Source organism: Eublepharis macularius, chromosome 13 (assembly GCF_028583425.1).
Source record: "Eublepharis macularius isolate TG4126 chromosome 13, MPM_Emac_v1.0, whole genome shotgun sequence".
Taxonomy (NCBI): Eukaryota; Metazoa; Chordata; class Lepidosauria; order Squamata; family Eublepharidae; genus Eublepharis; species Eublepharis macularius.
In genome coordinates, this window is record NC_072802.1 from 12818678 (window position 1) to 12840595 (window position 21918).

At 39.8% G+C, this 21918-nt stretch overlaps 1 protein-coding gene across 1 annotated transcript in view; it reads left to right on the forward strand.

The window, feature by feature from the left end:
* Positions 1-21918, forward strand: part of AMMECR1 (AMMECR nuclear protein 1) — a 159389-nt gene that overhangs the window by 51538 nt on the left and 85933 nt on the right. The window contains exon 2 of the mRNA XM_054996712.1: positions 7018-7128. Coding sequence (XP_054852687.1) covers positions 7018-7128 — 111 coding nt within the window. The remainder of the gene's footprint in view (positions 1-7017; positions 7129-21918) is intronic.

Consider the following 21918-nt stretch of genomic DNA (forward strand, 5'->3'; position numbering starts at 1 on the left):
AGGAAAAAAACGGGAACGCTTTAAAACTCTATTGGCTATCTTCTGGCAAATGAACTAATAAAATAGAAGTTTTTATAGAAGAATTAGAGCGAAAAAAGGACTGTTGTTTACATACCTGCAGTTTAAGAGAGATAGTGAAGTGTGGGAAACCTGAAAGACCGCGAGAAGTGCTGTGCGGTGAAGACAGAACAGGAAGTGCGTCAATGTAATAGAGCGACAGGCTAGAAGCGGCTGTTAAAGGGCAGACCGGAAAAAGGAAGTACGCCATTTTGGAAAAGGGAAAGAGTACGACCTCATCATAAGCAGAAGTGGGCCATCTTGGAGAGGGGTAAGGGCAGAATCTTCAACAAAGAAACATAGAGAAAAGACGCCCGCCATTTTGGATATCAGATGTGTTAAACTATGAAGAATTGGATGAAAATAAACTTTTAAATTTTGAAAATAAATTATCTATGCCACGGAGTTGCGGAAGAGAGCAGACTTGTGGGAGTGAGGTAAAGCAAACCCCACGATGTCAAAAAAGGAGTGGCAGTCGGCATTGGACAGTCTCGATAAGAAAGTGGTGGATGGAAATAAAGAGATCAAAGATACGATTAAAGATATGGTAAAAGATCTGAAAGAGACATTTAAATTAGAGGTGGTGGAACTAACAAAGAGTATTGATGAGGTCAAGAAAGAGTTGCAAATGACGCAGCAGAAAGTTAAAGAAGTGGAAGATGTAACGGATAAGTTGTCTTCTTCTTTTAAGATAGAGACTAAGGGTCTGAAAGGAAGAATGGCCATGATGGAATGTAAACACATGGAAAAACAACTCAGATTTCATGGAGTCCCAGAGGTAGAGGGGAAATCAGCCCAAGAGCAAATTTCAGAAATACTGGCAGAATTTCTAGGCAAGGAAGTGGAGGAGATGGCAGTTCTTCTAGATGTGGCATATAGAATTAACTCGAGATATGCAGCTCAAAGAAACCTACCAAGAGATATGATTGTGCAATTTACTACAAAAAGAGTAAGAGAAGATATTGTCAGTAAGCAATTTCAAGACCCTCTGGAAATTGACGGGAAAATGGTGAGAATAATGAAGGAACTGCCCAGGGAAGTCTTGTTGGAGAGGAAGAAATACAAAGAATTGGTGCAAATGTTGAAAGAGTTGAACATCAGATATAGATGGGAGATACCAGAGGGTTTGAGTTTTGAATTTCAAATGGTTAGGAAAATTATTAGATCTGGCCACGAGATGGAGATGTTTCTGCTTGACAATGAAAAAGACTTACCTGAAAGATCTAGAATTTGACTATGGAATGTAAAATAATATCTTGGAATGTAAATGGACTGAATTCACCGTCTAAACGCAGGACTACTTTTCATTGGCTATATAAACAGCATTGCAATATAATTTGTTTACAAGAGACCCGTATTAAGAAACAAGATGTGAAATACTTAAAAAATGTCAAATTGGGGAGGAGATAATTTGTTGCTGCATCAAAGCAAAAAAAAAAAAGAGTTGTTTTGTATATTAAAGATGAGCTGCAACCAAAATTGGTATTTGGTGACGCAGAAGCCAGATACATAGTGGTGGAAATTATTTGGAAGGAAAAAAAAGTATTGATGATTGGGATTTATGCACCATATGGTGCTAAAGATAACTTTTTCAAAGACTTGCAGAAACAACTAGATGGATTAACTTACTCACAAATAATCTTGGCAGGTGATTTCAACGGAGTTATGAATTTAAACGATGATAAAAAAACAAAGGGTGCTCAAAAAAAAAAGAGGACTATTGCCAAAATCTTTCTTTGAAATCAAAGATCAGGAAAACTTGGAAGATGTTTGGAGAAGGAGTAACCTTAAAGTAAAACAATATACTCATTATTTGGCAAGGCATTCGACATTATCAAGAATCGATATGATCTGGGCCACTAAAGACTTGGCTATATGGACCAAAGATGTGGAAATAATGCCTAAAGTAGGCTCAGATCATAATCCAGTTATGTGTAAATTTGGGAAAAGCACCAGAAGACGAGGATGGAGAATAAATGAAGATTTGCGGCAGCAAGAGGGTTATACAGAGATATTACAGAAGGAAACCAAATTCTTTGTACACTACAACTTAAATAAGACTATTCCAACATACAAAGTCTGGGGTACATATAAAGCGGTTATTAGAGGAGTTCTAATGGATTTAAATGCAAGAGACAGAAGGAAAAAAGAAGAAAAGAGGAAAGAAATTGTGGAGAGTATCCAAATTAAGGAACTGCAATTAAAAAAAAGACCAGGGAAAAAGAAATTTCATCAAGAAATAAAAATTTTGCAAGAACAATTAAAGGCATTGGAGAATAAAGAGCTGGAATGGGAGCTGAAGAAATTAAATAAAAAATCATTTGAAGGTGCGAATAAACCTGGGAAATATTTAGCGTGGCAACTGAAAAAGACAAGGGAAAAAAGGGTGATAACTAAGATTCAAGAAGAAGGGAAGATGTTAATGGACCAATCAGCTATAAGCAGAGCAAAACTGTACCAAAAGAAAGAGGTAAATCTGGATGCTATTGATCAATATTTGAGTAAAATTAATCTACCAAAGATATCAGAAAAATGGAAGGAAAAACTGAATGCTGAAATAACAGAGATGGAAATAAAGGAGGCGATACAGTCGACTAAATTAGGAAAGGCACCAGGACCAGATGGAAGTACGGCTAAGTTTTATAAAGTATTAGCAAACGAACTGGTGCCTTTCCTGAAAGTAGTGATGAATGAAATTTTAAAAGGGCAAAGAGTTCCAGAATCCTGGAATGAAGCTAACATATCATTGATACCAAAAGAAGATCAGGATTTGAGTAGCGTTAAGAATTATCGACCTATTTCATTGTTGAATAATGATTACAAAATATTTGCGAAAATCATGGCGGAGAGGCTAAAAGAATGGCTTGTTGAGTTCATTGCAGAAGAACAAGTAGGATTCCTTCCGAATAGACAAATTGAAGACAATTTAAGAATTGTAATAAATGCGATAGAATATTATGATAGACATTGTGAGAAAGAAGTTGGTTTCTTTTTTGTTGATGCAGAGAAAGCTTTTGATAATTTAAACTGGAATTTTATGTTTGCCACATTGGAAAGACTGCAACTGGGAAATGAATTTATTCAAGCGGTGAGAGCGATATATAAAGACCAATGTGCAGCAATTGTAGTAAATGATGACCTAACCAAAAAGCTGGAAATAAGAAAAGGTACAAGACAAGGCTTCCCACTATCTCCACTGTTGTTTATTTTGGTTTTGGAATTGTTATTGATTCAGATAAGAGAAGATGATGTTATAAGAGGCATAAAGATCAAGGAATTTACTTACAAGGTTAGAGCTTTTGCGGATGATGTGATGGTTATTGTTGAAGCTCCAATACAAAATATGCCGAAGTTGCTTGATAAGATAAAGGAATTTGGAGACTTGGCTGGATTTTACGTGAATAAGAGAAAATTGAAGATATTATGTAAGAACATGGTTAAGCAAAAGCAACAAGAATTGATGGAAATTACTAATTGTGAAGTAACACATAAAGTAAAGTATTTAGGAATTGAGGTTACTGCAAAGAATATTGATTTATTTAAGAATAATTATGAAAAGTTATGGCAGCAGATTGATAGAGACTTGATTAAATGGAATAAATTAAATCTGTCATGGCTGGGAAGAATTGCTGCAGTAAGGATGAATGTGTTACCACGGATTATGTTCTTATTACAAACAATACCAATAATTAGGGACAGCAAGCAATTTGAAAAATGGCAGAGGAAAATATCGGATTTCGTATGGGCAGGCAAGAAACTTCGAGTAAAGATGAAAGTCTTGTGTGATGCTAAAGAAAGAGGTGGACTGCAATTACCAAATATTAGACTGTACTATGAAGCCGTGTGTTTGGTGTGGTTAAGAGATTGGACGTCATTGGAGAACCGCAAGCTTCTAACTTTGGAGGGTTATAAGAAATTGTTTGGTTGGCATGCCTATATGTGGCAAGATAAATTAAAAGCAGACGCTATGTTCCTACACCACTATTTTAGAAGAAACCTCTTCACGATCTGGAAAAAGTACAAGAACTATTTGGGTGAAGGTATCCCTGCATGGGTGGTACTGTTTGAAGTTATTGACCCGAGAGCTATTTATAATAAAGAACAATGTTTGCCATATAAAGAGATATTGACAATGGAACAAAATATGATTAAAATTAAAACAAAAGAAGAGTTATCTTTATCCTATGGATGGTTTCAGTATAGGCAAATCAAGAATTTATATAACTCGGACTGCTTAAAAGGGGGAATCAGATGGAAAGACTCGGAGCTGGAGGAAAATATACTACAAGAAAGTAAGAAGAAGATATCAAAAATTTATAAAATACTTTTGAAGTGGTATACAGAAGATGAATCTGTTAAAGTCCAGATGGTGAAGTGGGCTATCAACTGTCAGAGAGATATAACAATGGAATCATGGGAGTATCTGTGGGAAAATACATTAAAAATTTCAACCTGCACTAGTATTAAGGAGAATGTTTACAAAATGATATATAGGTGGTATTTGACGCCTAAAAAAATAGCGTATGGGAATGCTAAGATGTCAGATAAATGTTGGAAATGTAAAAATCATGAAGGATCATTGTATCATATGTGGTGGACTTGTGAGGTGGCTAAACAGTACTGGGGAGATATTTTAGAAAGTGATGAATGAAATTTTGCAGAAATCGATAACAAAGAACCCAGAACTATTGCTACTGAGCTTAAATATGGAAGATGTTCCTATGCAACATAGAACATTATTATTTTATATGACAACAGCGGCAAGAATATTATATGCGCAGAAATGGAAGGTGGAAGAAATACCATCTATCGAAGATTGGATACAAAAATTGCTGTACATGGCAGAAATGGATAAAATGACAAGGCGGCTGAGAGATCAGAATTTAGAAGAATTTTTTAACGAATGGGGGAGGTTAAGACAATATTTAGAGAAGAAGTGGGATGTAAAGGGAAAACTGTGGCAACTGGTAAGTTACTAAATTGGGAGATTAGGAGATATGAATCTTTATCTGATAAAGGGAAGTTTTAACTATTGAGTTTAAGATTAGAATTTGATCTGAAATTAATGGATATTATTTAGTATAGTAAAGTAAAATGTTATAATGATATGTAGAAAGAATAGATAAGTAAGTAATAGATTTTGTTATTGGGTTGGAAAGCTGTTGGAAGTCTTAGAAAAAGGGGGGAGGGAAAGGGTGGGGGAATATAGATATTAAGGTTTTAATAGATAAATGTTATTTGTAAATTATGCTCACCTAATAAAAATATATTTTTTAAAAAAACGGATTGGTGCAGTATAGCAGGCCACTTCAGTAACATTTACTGGCTGTTCTGTCTGGCGTTTTTGTGAGTGACACTGATTCAGTTGGGATAAGTTGCAATAGTGTCTAGTGCTTCAGTTTGGTTTTGGCAGAATTTGCTGGTTTGGCATGATTCTCTGTTTTGATGTTGCTTTAGTTTGGTTCTGGATGAATTCCATTCCCTTGGTTCAGTTTGGTTCTGTTGGGCTTCCTCTGGTTTGAGGTTACATTTGGGAGTGTATCTTTGGCCAGTAGCAGCCTTGCTCTTATGTGTTTCTGCCTGAGAGCCAGCTTGGAAATTTCCCCCCATAGAAAACAATGAAAAGTGGCTGGGGGAACTTTGTTCAAGGGCCCACAGAATTGGACCCCGGGGCATAATCTTCCTGAAATTTATAGGGTCTTTAGAGAACAGTCTGGATTAGGCTTCCTGCAAATTTGGTGGAGTTTGCTTGAAAAATGCCCCCAGTCCCCAGTTAAACTCATATTATTGAAAGTATAGCTCCTCCAAAACTACTATGATCTAATACTCCTAAAACCAATACACCTCCCCTGTTTTTTATGTTAAACCTGGAAGACTGAAAAGCAGAATGGCCACAGAACTCCAGCCCAGCATGAGTATCAGCTAACTTCACTTTCTGAAGAAAGAATAAACTTGCACAACTTCCAAAATTTTGCCAGAAATGACACTCTGTACCTCCTCTGGCAGATGATTCCACAAAATGGCAGTTACTACACAGCATCCTGTAGGCTTGACAGAGAGCAAAAGGGATAGCTGGTATGTAACTGTGCCAATCTCAACTTTTGCATGCACACATGTCAGGAGAGATGGTTTTCCCTCCAACAAACACCTTTTGTCTTCCCTGCCAATAGCATTCCCATCATCTAGATTCAGCAGTTTGTTACACTTATCTACTTGTCCATAATCTCTAAGCAGTAGTTCAGGATGAAGTGTGCTGCCTCTGGAGGTTTAGACAAAGAGGGTGTATAGCTGGAGATCGTCAGCAAATTCCAGGAGATCTCATTCAGTAGTAGTCTCGTGTATATATTAAAGCATGGGTGTCAGCACTGATCCTTAATTTCTAAGATTCTGATTCAGCAAAATTAGCATAAGCAGAAATTAGCTGATTTTGAGCAAAAACAGGATCTGAGCTAACTGCAATAAACCAAGATGTTTGATCAAAGTTGTTAGGTTGGTAGGGGTGAGGGCAGGGCTCTATAAAACTCCTTTAGGGCATCCTGTTCCCAACACTTTAAGAAAAATAGAGAGAGAAATGGCAGGTGCCTTCTGAAGGTTTGCAGGAGTAGAGTTCTACATAGCAACTTGCCCCAAACTTCCAGAAGTCTGAATTTCAACCAAGACAATACAAGAATATTCTTGTGTACGGTCTGGTCCAGTGCATTGTGACTTACATTCTAGATACGGTTTCTAGCAAGTTGGATGAGTGCTCAGAAGGGAGCTGGCTATTCTTTCCTTCCCTGTTACCATCATCTTTCTTTGAGCTTTTTGAGGTCATTACTGGTTTTTTTGATGCACATACTTACAGCAATATATGCAGTGAACCTTGAAGCATACTCCTGGCAATATATCAGAGGTAAAGTTTGAAGTTGTGATTAATGTCAGAATTCCCATTGCATTTTCTTTTTTCTCCCTCTAATACAGCCCACTCTTTGTAACGTGGAAAATTGGTCGAGACAAACGATTACGTGGATGTATAGGTACCTTTTCTGCCATGAACCTGCATTCAGGACTCAGGGAGTACACGCTTACTAGGTAAGATTTTGGTTCTTGTTCTGTTGGCTTTGCATTTGTAAATGATCATTTATCTCTGTGATGCTGCTAAATTGGTCAGCCAGAATTTTAACATCTGACATCCAACAACTTTTCTCAGTTGTTGGTACCACAGGCTTGTATCATCAAAACCTGTAACTGGATTCTTTTTGAAGTCATGAAATACTGTACAACTAATCATTGCTATGGGACTTCTGTCATAACATTTTTCTCGAAAAAAAAAGAGAAAGATTTTAAAATTTAACTTGAGAGCAGAACATGAAAAGGAGAAAAGGAGAAAAAAATCAATGTGTACATGTGTGAATTTTGGATTGACATGTTCCAAATTCTAAAACATCAGGTATTCTCACCTCTTCTCCAGCAGGTGCTTCCAATCAGCTGTAATTAATTTAATCCTACAGATTCCCATTGCATGTTATTCTTCAGCTACAAGCTGCTTTTGAGGGGATTCTGCTAGACTAGGGAGGTAAGTGATAACCCTCCACTTCCCTGGCAACTAATGTCACTGTGTGATTCATACCTAGACTGCATAATCTTAACATTGTCTCTGTTTCTTTAGTGTAGAGATCAATCAATCAGTAAAGCAGTAGAATTAGTAACTGGACTTGGATTTAGTCATTTCTGGATTTTTAGGCATATTCTGTTCTTCAAAGGTTGGGTGCACCAGCTCAGGGACACTTACTCCTGTGTGCTGCTTCGTTCTCCAGGTGGTGGCCCGGGGTCTAGGTGTGTAGTCTGCTTCGCAGTCTTGACTTATTCTAACACTAATCTCAGAACTAATTTAAATCTAAATGAAATATACATACCCCCTTGCTTCTTTGAGTAGCTGTATGAGAAGGTAACTGTACAGAATTATAGCAGTGGAAAAGAGCAAGAGTCCAGTAGCACCTGTAAGATTAACAAAATTAGTGATAGGCTATGAGCTTTCGTGAGCCACAGCTCACTTCTTCAGATAACATGTCTACTCATCTTGTACAGAACTATGAGAGATACGTAGCATTACTGTGGAATATTTCTTGCAACTGCCACAAACATATTTTTATCCCACATATCGATTAAAATTTGGTTGTACTACCAAGACCATATATAAAACCATCCTGATCTTATGAAGAAAGGCAGGTTGTGTAAAATAGTTTAGAAGGGTGGGCACAGTCTATAGACTGCCAGTTGACCATCCTTGGTCTCTAACAATTTATTGAATTATAGCCCTTTAAATTGGAGCGTTATCAGAGTAAAGTAAGTAGCAAAGACTGTTTATTCCTGTTTGAATTCAAAAGCTGAAGAGCAGTGGTGGAAATTTCCCAGGAATATGGTTGCCTGGCACCTAGAAATTTTGTTTTTGGTACCTTAGCATTTGAAATATTTCTCAGAGCTGGCAGTTAATATTTAATGTTGGCCACTAGGAATTACTAATATTTTTCCACTTTTGGTCAGGGGACACACTTACTCTATGAAATTAAAAAAATACAGACTTTGTTAGATCTTTGCAGTCCTGTTAATAGTCATTGCTATCGTAGCAGGGCATGAAAATCTGGCCCTGGATAAGAGTAACTGATTAATGGCCACATTTAAGGTGACCAAGATGGATCTTGCTACTTCCAGTGCTGTATAAAGTGGACTCTCAATGGCAGCATTTAGATGTTTGTTGCTTTGAACCATAAATGACCCATGAGAGAAAGTTTGCAAGGAGGACTTTTATACATCCCAAGTATGTATTAAAGTTGTATTGCTGTATCACGGTGCCAGATTGAGATGAAGGTTTAATACTTATGAGTAATGAATGGTACAGAGTAAAAGAAGCTCATCTGTTTTGGTTTATTACAGTAAGAACAAGGCTGCCTGCATATGTCATGGCAACTGATCAAACCCTGGTTAATTGTGTTCTCCAAAAACACATGATTCAGGAAAGCCAGGTTTATTGGCAGACACCAATCTGAGGTTTGTTAATCATGGTGCATACTAACTGTGTGTTTTTATAATGTCTAAATTTACAAACCATAGTCTTAATAGTGCAGTCATCCATGACTCCCTGGGCATAGAGGTGGCAGTATAGGAGGAATGAGGGAAAGAAGCTAGAAATGAACAAACTATGATTTAAATACAGTCAGTGTTTATTACCTATATCTGATAGACTGATCAGAAATTGTGACATAAAACCACAGTTTTTGAGTCACTTGAATCCCACAGGACTGCCCTTCCAAGCCAGAGATAAATAAGAGCAAATTACGTACTGCTATTCCCCTGCTTAAGATAGCCCACCTGGCATCAATCAGAACCTGTGCTTTTTCTATCATAGCTCCCACCCTATGGAATGGGTTCACTGAGGGGGTGAATGCAGTGCTGTCTAGAAGTTTAAAAGAGGTTCTGCAAGGACTTTAAATGAGGGGTATGCTGCACACATTAGGGTATTACTGGGGTTTACTATACATTGTTTTCAATTTGGATTTGAAAGCAATCTTGAACCACCTAGGACAGGTGGGGTGTAAATATTTTAGTAAAGAAGAAAGTATTTGCAAAATTCGCCTTGCTGGATCTTGTCCAGGGCCATTTTAGTTTTGCATTCTGCTTCCAATAGTGCCAAGTTAGCAAAAAGGTTCACAAACAGATCAAATTTGAAACACCCGTCTTATGCTCCTTGCCCCCAGCATCTGATGATTAAAAAATGCTGAAGTTGAATGCTCAGGTCCTGTCCTTCGATATGGTATAACAGCTGTTGCTGAGACCTATCTTCTGTGAATTTGCACAATCAGCTTTAAAGCTATCTGTGCTAGTTATCACAAAGTCTTCTGGTGGAATAGCCTCTCGTAGCCCCTCTCTATACTGCCTTGGTCAGGCCACACCTGGAGTATTGTGTGCAGTTCTGGAGGCCTCACTTCAAAAAGGATGGGGCCAAAATCGAGAGGGTGCAGAGGAGAGCGACGAGGATGATCAGGGGTCTGGAGACTGAGCCCTACGAGGAAAGGCTGAGGGCCTTGGGAATGTTGAGTTTGGAGAAGAGGAGGTTGAGGGGGGACATGATTGCTCTCTTGAAATATTTGAAAGGCTGTCATTTGGAGGAGGGCAAGGAGCTGTTCCAGTTGGCAGCAGAGGGTAGGACCCGAAGCAATGGGCTAAAACTACATGCACAAAGGTACTGGCTGGATATTAGGAAAAACTTTTTCACGGTCAGAGTAGTTCAAAAGTGGAATCAGCTGCCTAGGGAGGTGGTGAGCTCCCCTTCACTGGCAGTTTTCAAGAAGAGGCTGGATGAATACTTGTCAGAGATGCTTTAGGCTGATCCTGCACTGGGCAGGGGGTTGGACTAGATGGTCTGCATGGCCCTTTCCAAATCTATGATTCTATGGTGAATTCTATATGTTTAAATTAGCATTATACATCAGTCTTTTCTTGTTTCACATTTATCCATAATTTCTTCAAGGGAAATAATCCATCCCTCTAATGATTGTGTTGTCCTTTTTTAAAATACACATCTGAGCTCTATGGTCTCATTGTTTGACATGAGGCAACGAGAATTGCACACAGAATTCCAAATGTGAATACAACCAAAGCATTGCATTATGGCACTAAAACGGACCTTTGGACACTCACCTTGAAGGGTCCTTCTCTGAGAAAGGAGGACATCTTGTGATTCCCACCATCCAGTCAGGGAGGCAGGAACTAATTTTCTTTCTATTCCTGTCTGACGTGTGGGACACCCTCTCTTCAGTTTAGATGACTCCACAAAGCAGTAACGTTGAATTTATCATTCTCCGGTGGTCCATTGGGAGTGGGTCAGTCCGTACTATTGGGAAGTGGCTCCTCCTCTCCAGTGCAGGGTCAGTCTATCTGATTGATCCCAGAAGGGGAGGGGGCTTCCTCAGCAGTTTTTTCTGGCCCTGCCTACGTTCAGGACGTCGACCTCAGTGCTCCATTGAGCATGGGATCCTGGCAAAGCAAAAAAAAAAAAAATGAAAACCAAGTTGCCCATTATGGATGATCCAGCATCTATCCTGGCATCCACCTCTATGCTTCCAATGGGAGCAGACGGCCTCCTTAAGGACCCATGCAATAGAAGAATTGAGCAGGCATTACATAGAAATTTTGATGCCATGGCAACTTCGATTAGAGCTTCAGTGACTGGCTTCTTATTTGCCAGAGCAGCCTTCTCCTGAGTGTCAGATTTAGTTGCAGTGGAGAGTAAAGTTCCGAAGGAGATCAAGGATGAAGTCAAGAAAACTGCACTAGTAACGGCCTTTGTTGCAGATGTGTCCATGGATGCCTTCCAATTCTCCTCCAGAGCCATGGGGTTCAACATTATGGCGAGAAGTAACACATGGCTATGGAAATGGGAGGTAGACCCCTCAGCCCAGGTGAAGGTGGTGGTGATCCCATTCAAAGGGACCAACCTTTTTGGTGAGGCAATAGAGAAATACCTCATGAAAGGCAAGTAGAAGGTGCTTCTGTCAAAAAAGATAGAGCTGCAACATAAGCAGAGGGGAGATATATTAATGAACAGTAAGTCCGACTTTCTGATTTGCACTGTTTGGGGCAGATAGGCTTCCTTCTGATGGCTAGGTTGTGTCAGAGCCTCTCCCTAGTATATTTAGAGTACAGGTAGAAATGTGGTAGCCTTATCTCTTGCAACGTAAGGAATTTGGAATAGACTTTTGGAAGAAAGGTGGGGACAGTATGAACCTTATCATTGTGAAAGATACAGAGTTCAGGTCTGACTGATGGTGTGCTTAGGTCTGAGATTGTTCTGGCAGATGTGGCCACAGTAAGGAAGATGGTCTTCATTCTCAGCCTTCTCAGGGGAACTTCCTTGACCAGTTCAAATGGATGTTTGGTCAGGGCTGTGTAAAATGTCCAGAACTTTGCTACTGCCCCACTGAGGGAGGGCTTTGAAAATTCTGACCATGAACTGTTTTCTGGATGCTAGGAGAATGATGGCCACCTCTCCAGAATATCCCCATCTTAGGAAGATTTTCCTTTTTATTTCCACATAGTTAAACAGAGTAAGTCTAAATGAGAGTGCCAAATCAATTCCTACTGTAACATGATTGGAGACGTTGGTAGGATGAGAGGTGAAGATATCACCATCTGTTGGAGTGTGGAAAAGCACAGTCTATGGGGCCACCAAGAGGCAATCACTAGCACTTAGTTCCCTGTTCCTTGATCCTTCTCAGAAGTTTGAGTATTACTGGTAAGGGTGGTAATGCATAGAGACTGGCGGCAGGTATCCAGGGTCTCAGGAAGAGGCTTTTTTTTCATCATCTACCTGATCTTTTTAACTGGAGTTAATAGGGAACAAACCTAGATCCTTCTGCATGCAAAGCAGAAGCTCTTCCACTGAGCCACAGCCTCTCGACTCTCCGATTTGCGGGGCACCCACTCACGCGGGGTGGTCAATAACCAGTTCTGATGAGTCGCCCCAGCTTTGGGAATTGTTCCAATCCCTCTCCCCACCGAACCTTGCCCCTGGGTGGGGAGGGTGGAAGACTTCTTATAAGTTTTATCAAATTTTCCAAAAAAAAAACACAAGAGAACTTTTTTGTCTCAGATTCGTGTACAAGATAATCCATTATATGATCAGTATTTCAGAAAAAAATTGCAATATAGACATCAATCCATAGAAAAGCAAACTGAATAACCACACATCCCCTTCTTTGTCTCTTTATATAGTACACAGTCCATTTAAATCTCTCCCAGCACATTTTAATTTTATTGCTTTTTAACCCACCGATTCCATTTCCTTTTCATTTCTAACAATTATTTATATTTTAAGTGAGCATCATCTTAAGGCACATTTCAGTCCTTTAATTCTTGAGCCCAGGGTATTAAACCCTTAGTCTTTCCAGAAATAAAGCAGAGAGGAGAAAAGAAAAGAAAAAAAACAGAAAGTAGAAGTGAACATCATTACATTCTATTATTAGTCCCATTATTTGTATATGTCATTAATTAAATCTTTTCTTAAAGGAGAGAAGTATACAATACTATCATTTTGTCTTTATCTGATTTGAATTCAAATGTCTCATCTGCTTTTCTTAATACGTTATCCAACAACTTAGAGATTTGCTGCAGCTTTGAAAATATTTCTTGAGGGAGCACCATTTTACTCACTCACTTTCAGATAGTCACCAAAGATCTCTTAAAACAGGTAAAAAGCTACTTTGCTCTTGCTGTTTATAATTCAGAAGATTTTTGCTACCCAGCTCTCTCCCAGGAAAACACTTTTTGCAATCACTCTTTGATAACATTCCTCTGGGCCATAAAAGGGCCGCTTCTTCGGAGGATAATGAAACCCCCCTCCTCAAGCTGAATAGCCCTCATAAAGCCATAAACAATTCTCTTACTGCAGAGATGTCAAGTAGAATCATTCTTTTCCGGTCCTTCAGTTGTCTTTACTTATTTATCTTGTCAGGAATCTTCACTTTATTTTTGCTTATTCAAAGTCCTGGAGTTCGCAGTTTGAGAACCATAGGGCTTCCGCGGTCCTTGCCTTGAGCTGGTGAGGGGGCTACAGAGGGGGTTGCTAGTTCCCTTGGCTCTTCCACCTTGCTCTGGCCTACCCCCCCTCTCGATGGGGTAGTTTGGGGGCCCGAATCCTCGAGTTCCAAGGAGTCGGGAAGATCACGGCACTGAGCTCATTACTCAGCTGCCGAGACGGCAGTGCGCCATTCCGGAAGTCCTGGGAGGGTGGAAGACTTCTTTGGCATCTTTTAGGTCCTGTACCCGTCTCGTCTGGCATTGTGCAGGTAGCGGATATCGAGGCCTTAGTTCCAAAGGAATAGTAGACTTCTGCCAAAATGTCAGGTCCTGCCAGTTAGATCCCCAGATACTTCACTGTAGACACCCCAAGAGTCATCTTAAAGTTTCTTTATTAGCAATCCATCAGTGTCAGTTCACTCAGTCAGCATTGGCAGAAGTGATGTAAAGGAGAAAAGCAATGTTAGTTATAGGGCAAGGTTCCCGCCCTGGGATAAGGACCATTAGAATTTAGGTGTGCAGGGTCTAGAAGGATGGATGAGGCAGTGGGGAGGGGAAGAGGAGGAGGAGCTCATTCCATGTTTCAGGGAGATTCGGCTCCCACCAGCACTTCAAGGACACTTTCCCATGCCTGCCGAGAAAGTGAAAGTAGCCACCTGCAAGATAAGCGATTCACAGCTACACAGTTACCCAGCGACTTAGATATTCCTCCACACATTCTCAGAGGCCCAGAATATAACACAGACTGCAATAGACATACATGGCAGATAAGCAGGGCACATCTGACACTGGGAATGGAAAAGGCTGTTTGAAAATCAATGCTGAAATGCTCTTTCAGTAAATCTTTTATTCTGCATGCTTAACCATCCTAACTGCATCACTGTTTGTCCTCGTCTCCCCTTACTAGCTGCTGGCCTGAAGTTTCTTGGCTTTTTTTTGGTCCATTTTGTAGCCTTTGAAAAGGTAGTAGTATTACATTTATGGTTTCTCAGGTGACTGTCAGTGCGCCTCCAGCAAATTATTACTTCTTAAATTTGTCACTTACTTCTAAAGTTTCATCCCTTGTCACTTCTCTCACACATTTTCAGATGCCCTGGCAGAACAAAATCATTCTGACACAACTGTCTTAACATTCACCAGTTGACTGACTTCGGAAATTAATTTAGTTTCTGTCATTTCCTTGTCTTTCAGTATTCTTTTGACACTTTTGTCTAATGGTTACTTTATTTCTCTGGATAGTTTCATTATTCTGAGATAATTAAGTTTTATTAATTGTTCCTATTTGCTTTTCAAATTCCTTCTTCACTCTAAATTTAGTTGTGTGTTGCTTTTTGCTTTTCATCTTTGGGGCAGGATTTCCTTCTACCTTTTAAAGGAGGTGTTATATAAAGCTGTACACTTTAATAGAATGCACTGTAAAAAAGTCTTATACATACTGTATTGTAGGATATAGTCATACTTCGTCTACTTCCCTATTCTTTTGGGAACTACGTATAAAGAATTGAATAGACCCCTGACGTTCACTGGCCTTTAAAACAGGCTTGATGGCATGTATGCCCAGTAGTTGCTAGATTGATTGTAGCTGTAGCTGATGTTTTGAGGGCACTGGTTGCAAGATACCTCGTTGAATCTGTCCCTCGGGATAGTTAGAAGATCCAATGTGTGTAGCCACCTTTCTTGAGACTGGTCTCTGTTTCATGCTGTGGCTTCCTTCTTTCCTTTTTTTCTGGAGAGGTTGTGATTTTATTGAACATAACTCCACTTTTGCATTGCTGGCACTTATTCCTAATTTTTTTGTATGAACTCTATCAGAAATTTGTACAATCTCTGCCAGAAATTTGAAATGAACAACATTTCTTAGTGCTTTCCCTCTCCTTCCATCTAGTTGGAAGCACCCTCTTCTTGTTCTTGAGTTCCCCAAGCAGCTTGCCTCCCGTGAAAGGGCCACTAGCCAGTTGAGCAAAAGCTGTTACATCTGCAACAAGCTGCTATATTGGAGGCCATGAGGTAGCAGACCTAGGTAGTTTGAACTTAGGTAGTTTGAACCTGGTGGGAACTTCCCTTTCCAATCTGGATAGTTCTTGCTTTGTTTAGTACATAGTTGAATTAGCTGTTTCATGGTTCTCATTTATAAAGTTTCAGTTAGGGCTTTGCCTGGCCTTGCTGGGCTGAAAGGGAAGCCCCTCCTACTGGAATCACAGGAAAAAAACTTATGGCCCTGTCTGTGTCCAGGGGGAGGATCCTTCCCGGTATTTAAGACCACAGCATTCCAGTACCACTGAGAAGGGACATTCACAATAAGCAGAATCAAATTTCGAACCTGTCCGTTGGTTCATTAGGAAGCAAAGAAATGTTTTAAATCACATAGCTTGATAGCAGTCATTTTCTGAAATTCCCAAAACTAAACAGGTATATTCTCTTTAATTTCTGCCCAACTGATTCTAACAATAGCATTGAAACATTGAAAATAAATAGGTCAATCTTTAGATATTGCTTGGGAGACATCTCTGGTAACATAACTTAAGCACAATAATGTGTTCCAAGCAAAATTACTCATGAGAGAGTAATTGTATTTAAAACACTTTGAGCTTCTATTCACACAACATTCTTTCTAATTTGGAGCAAGGGATTATTCCATTTTATGAAGGAGGAAGGTCATCTCTTTTTGCGTACCCAGGAATTTCCCTCACTGTGCAGGGAGTTCCTCTTTGTGTTGATTTGCTCTGAGGCTTCAGCTCTGAGGGGGGCAAGGTTGGTGACCTTCTGAGAACTCATGTGTACACACACGTTGGAGGGTTTCCCTCTGATGCAAGCCTGTCAGTCCAGAATATTATACGATCTTATGGGTCAAACAGGTTGGTTTCCTTCAGCATGCCTTCAGCGTTCCATGCCTGTAGCCCTCTGCTCATGGCCTCTTCCCACGATGACTGAATGCATGGATGTGGGCATGAGTGGGCTGGCCCCATCAGTGCCTTCATGGGCTTGCTGGCTTGTGATGATGGCTCCTGTGTGTGGAAGAGGAGTCCACACTTATGCTCCCTTCCTGTGAGTGAGGACTCTCCTTTTCTAAACAGTCAGTCAACACTATGAGGGGTTGTGTGTAGAAGGTTTGTGTGTATTGTATGGGGAAGTTGTATTTTTAAAGAAATTTACCAAGACATATTTTTCTACCTGCCTCGGGAGTTATCCAAATATCCAGAGGAGTTAGCCATGTTAGTCTGTGGTAGCAAAATCAAAAAGAGTCCAGTAGCACCTTTAAGACTAACCAATTTTATTGTAGCATAAGCTTTCGAGAATCAAATTCTCTTCGTCAGATGCATGATACAGAGACTGGGTCTCTGTATCATGCATCTGCATGATGCATGCAGATGCATGATACAGAGTCTCTGTATCATGCATCTGACGAAGGGAACTTGATTCTCAAAAGCTTATGCTACAATAAAATTGGTTAGTCTTAAAGGTGCTACTGGACTCTTTTTGATCCAAATATCCAGAAATCCCTACCTAGTCTGTGGGGACCCTGTTCTGCTGCCTTACTCATAGGCATGTGGCCAAGAGGTTCAGTATTGGAGGAAACAAGTTTAGGGGTCCATGATGGCTTACCACAAGGTGAGATAAATTATTAGAAAATTTACTTCCACACATCTAAATCTCTCCCTTCAGGGTTCTCTAAGTCCTTGGGGCTTGAGAAGGGCAATTGTCCCTTTCTCTCTCCCCTCATCCCCAATTAACTGGCTTTCAACATTCTGTGCCTCTTGGAGCACACTCCATCCTTATCAGGTCTTTTGGGAGAGGTTTTTTCTTTTTAATTAATTTACAAATCGTTATTTTTCTTTGGGTAGCTTATTTTTTCCTGCTTCCATGATTGGTGTGGGCCACCAACTTTATTAACAGAGTAATGATTTTGCAAGTGTGGGTGGTGAGTCTGAGAGATTAGCAGTTGTCCCAGGGCCATACACAGAAATGGCTTATGCATCCTTACTCTACTGTGTTCCACAGTAAACCCTACTGTGTTCAACAGAACTTAGTCCCAGGTAAGTATCATAGAATTGCAGTTCTGCTACTTCATGGAAGAGCTGAGAATGAGATTCAAATTGAGAACATCTTGGCTTGTAGCTCAGGAAAAGCCAGCCAGTGAAATAGGTTCAGATCAATCTGAAGGCTAGGCAGTGACATTTTTTTTTCCAGAGCCACGTGTTGTGTCTGGATGCCCAGGAAATCCAAAGTGGTTTCCAAGATACTGTGAAGTAATCTCATTAGATCCTAAACTTTACAATTTTATTATACCCCTCTTTTATTGTTTTAAAGCTTGAGATTTTCCTGTAAACCTAGGGTTGGGGTTCTCTCCAGATTGGTAGAAACATTTCACCTTTTTGTGCCTGGCCCCATTGTGTGGATTTGTTGATCCATATTCTGGGGCCATGTTCAGAATTAGATATAATGAGAATTGTTCAGATACAGACAACCTTAATTGTTCAGGTACTACTTATAAACAACCTGCATTCTCCTCTTAAAAAGGTCATCAGAAAAGTTTTGGTAGTAGGCAGGCATATTTCCGACATTAATTCTCAGTAGCTTCTCTCTCCAGTGCTGTATGATATTAATATTGCCCTTTGAAGGTGAAGCATAAACAGTAGAATTGCCAATATCAGAACTAGCTTACTGTTCTAATTTTGTTTAAGAGGGAGAGTCAGTTGTGCCAGTCCACAATGTTCTCCCTTCACTCAGGGAGCTAAAAATTGTAATGTGGTGAGAAGTAGGTTCTTCTAATATTAACAAGCACAGAATTTTCTCAGTCGTTGTACTTGCAGCATATTCGCTGTGATATGGAATTGAGTACTCAGTTGCTCACAACTGCTCAGATTGCTTGGAAGGGATGAGAATACCCACTGTGAAGAAAATTTCTAACTAAACCTCACGTTTCTTGATGTGATAATGTTTGGGCACTGCTTTTATTCAACTTCATGAAAGTAATCGAAATGTGAAATGGATTAATAGGACAGGGGGAAATGTTGTGTCTGAAGTATACTGAAGCATTTGTTATGCTGACAATATTTGGACTGAATAAAATACCTTTGCAGACTGAATGTATGATTTGAATAAACCAACTGAATGCTTGAAGTATAGCAGTCTAGATTATGAAAAATTGCCTTGTGTTTTGCAGCTTCTTCAAGAATTTACTGACCTTGGAAGCAGTTTACTACATCATTTCAGAACAGGTTGACAAACTATTTTTCACATATTGATCAGCAATAATTATTAAGGTCCTCTGCTTGAGGCTATTGTTTTTATTCTGGAGCCCACTTTTGAACTCTAAGTCCCGTTGCTCTCCCAGTGGCATCAAAAATGGTGAATGAATGCAAAGCTCCCCCCCCCGCCCCTTCCCGTCCCTATTTTTCAAAACTCACCTAATTGTAATTTGGGGACAGGCTGTGGCTCAGTGGTAGAGCATCTGCTTGGCATGCAGAAAGTCTGAGGTACAATTCCTAGAATTTCCAGTTAAAATGTTCCAGTAGTAGGTGATAGGAAAGGCCTCTACTTGAAGCCCTGAGCCTGCTGCTGTGGGGTGGGCAGAATATAAAATAAATAAATAAATAAAGCCCTAAACCACTGCTGTTAGTCTGAGTAGGCAATACTGACCTTGGTGGAACAATGGTCTGATTCAGTATAAGACAGCTTCATGCGTCATGTGTAGAGATGGGCACGAACCGGGAAAATGGCAGCTCATTGTGGTTCATGGTTCATCGCGTTTCACGAACCATGAACCAGCATGAAATTGCCTGGTTCACAAACAGGTTCGTTTAGTTTGTGAAAATGTCACTTCTGGGGCAGCAGGAAGTCTGCAGAAAGCCTATCCCACCCCTGTTGCCTAGGAAGCTGATTGATCAGCGCCAGCTGTCTGCAGTGACAAACTCGGCTAAAAATCATAGCGGTTCATTGCGGGTCATAAGAAATGCCCTCTGATAAATGGCTCGGCTCGTCACGAACTTTGGTTCATATTTCAGTTTGTGCCCATCTTTTGTCATGTGTATTAAGGAAAAGTTAGGGCTTCTGTTACATTGTAGAATGCCACTTCAGCAATGAAGAATCACAATCCCTGGAAAGTGTAGTTCCCAGAAAGACAGTAGAAAGGATCCTGGGAGTTATATATTTCAAAGGAATACTGGCACAACAGATTCAAGGGACTCTATTTATAGAGGTCTCTTTCTACTGCTGCCTGGAAAGCATGGATGGGAAAGGGAAGAGGGGTAACTATGTAACAAGGGGAGAGAGAGAGTTAGGCAAGCCTATTTTTCACTGGTGTTCATGGGGGCTTGGGTATGGCTGGGAATTGATTTGGCTGGTCAAATACCTAAATTCACATTCTAGGCCCCCCCCCCTTTTGAAGTTCAGTGCCATCACTAATTTTGTGTTATTAAAGAAGTCTTTATCAGAAAGCATTTGACTAAGAGCTGAAAAGTTTATCTAACTTTACTGTTGGTGACAATTCATATGTTAACACGTCATGGGGTGCTCACTCAGCATGTCATTCACAGTTATCAGCCAAAAGAGCCACATTTACTTTTGCCCCCAGCATGAGGCTTTAACCTCAGGGAGGTTTGCAGCTTTTCTGTCTGATGGTGGCTGCTTCAAGACGGGTACCAACTTCCAACCACGGTCCTTCCCCATTGGGCAAGGGCCAGTGACATAGGCTGGTGGCTGCCCTGGAGGTGGTGCTTAGAAGAGCCACTGAGTGAACATCACTGTGTTGACTGTAAAATAGACTTTTTAAGGTAGCACAAAATAACAAATCATGCAGCAGCAGTAGCATAGAACTGTAATTCTCACTTTGATTCTTCCCTGTTTTAAGCTACAGGTCTCAATCCAGTCCTCTGCAAAATAATGTAGACATAGAATTTGTATCCAGCCTTCTAAAATTGTGCTTATATTTTATAATGTTAAAGTACTTTGAAATAACAGTGCTTTAATGCACTGCATTGCTTTTGAATGCCAAAAGAAGTCAAACATTTAAAAATTATAATCCATGTTAGAAAATATAATATTTTCATCATATTAATTTTACTCGCAGTATATCTGGTAACTTCCTTCAAGGTTATTTAGTGCCTGTTAATCATAATGCAGTGAGAGATCATTCAGTCTTAGATATTACTAAAGAAACTTGAAGATGTTGGATCCAGTACAACTGGTAATTATTCTAGTAATTGCAGACCACACAAGTACTGCTCATTGCAAAATTATTTTTCAAAACTCTTCGTAGCTTGTCTTTCACAATGAGGGAAGTCTGTCTGGCCTGTTTCATTCAGTTCTAAAGACAGGAAAGCCTGTGTGATACAGAATAATAGCTCAGTTCAGCCATAACACCAAATTGATATGATGGTAATAAACAAACCATGGGCTCACACACTCCCTCCTTCCCTTCCATACCGTGGCTTTTTACATAGAAGGAAAGGGCAGGAAAAGAGGGAGCACGCATTCTAAAGACTCACATATTTATGTCTGAACTGAGCCAGTGAGTGTAGGAGTGAACCAGTGAAAAAGAAGAAAACTGGCACCTTGCAAACTGAAACAGATGTTCCCTCTGCAATACTCGCTTTCCCACTTCGTCCCCCTGTTTTCTATAGCCATGATTTAGCATCCCAGTAATATTAACACTAACGAGTGTTTGCAAACCCTCATTAAGATGAGCTGATTTTGCATATTGGTGGAGATGGGATAGGAGGTTTTGGATCAGTGATATGGTTGGTAGATACCAGTGTTTTTATTTGTATCCTGTATTTTTCTGAGTGTGTATGTTTTTTCGTGTATGTTTACAGTCTGCTAATAATTTTTTTTTAAGTTTAGTGCCAGTATATATGTAATGCTAAACCATATAGAAGAAAATACCTTTTTTAATGCATTAATACCATAATTATGCAATAACCAAAAGTCAAAAACAATCACATTTGCACTTTTTGCGTTTACATATCAATCCTGTACATAGCTATAGGGCTTATGCCTTTTGAGAGCAAGTAGAAAAGGATTTGGGAGGCACTTTGGCAAATTAATAACAACACTAATTGCAATAATTCCAGCAGTTTAGATCAAGGCAGCCCACAGTGCACTTATTCCCCGTACTAATACATACTTGTTTCTACCACTGCGCTTGCTGTAGAAGAAGTCATGTCCTTCCTTTCTTACTGTGGCACAGTATTTTGGGAGAACATGAAAAGAAGAATTGGTTTGGCAGGCAACTTTGAGAATGGGTGAGGGAATTTGGAAGAATATTTTTAGCTAATATTTTGTAGATCAAAGAATTGGGTCCACTGC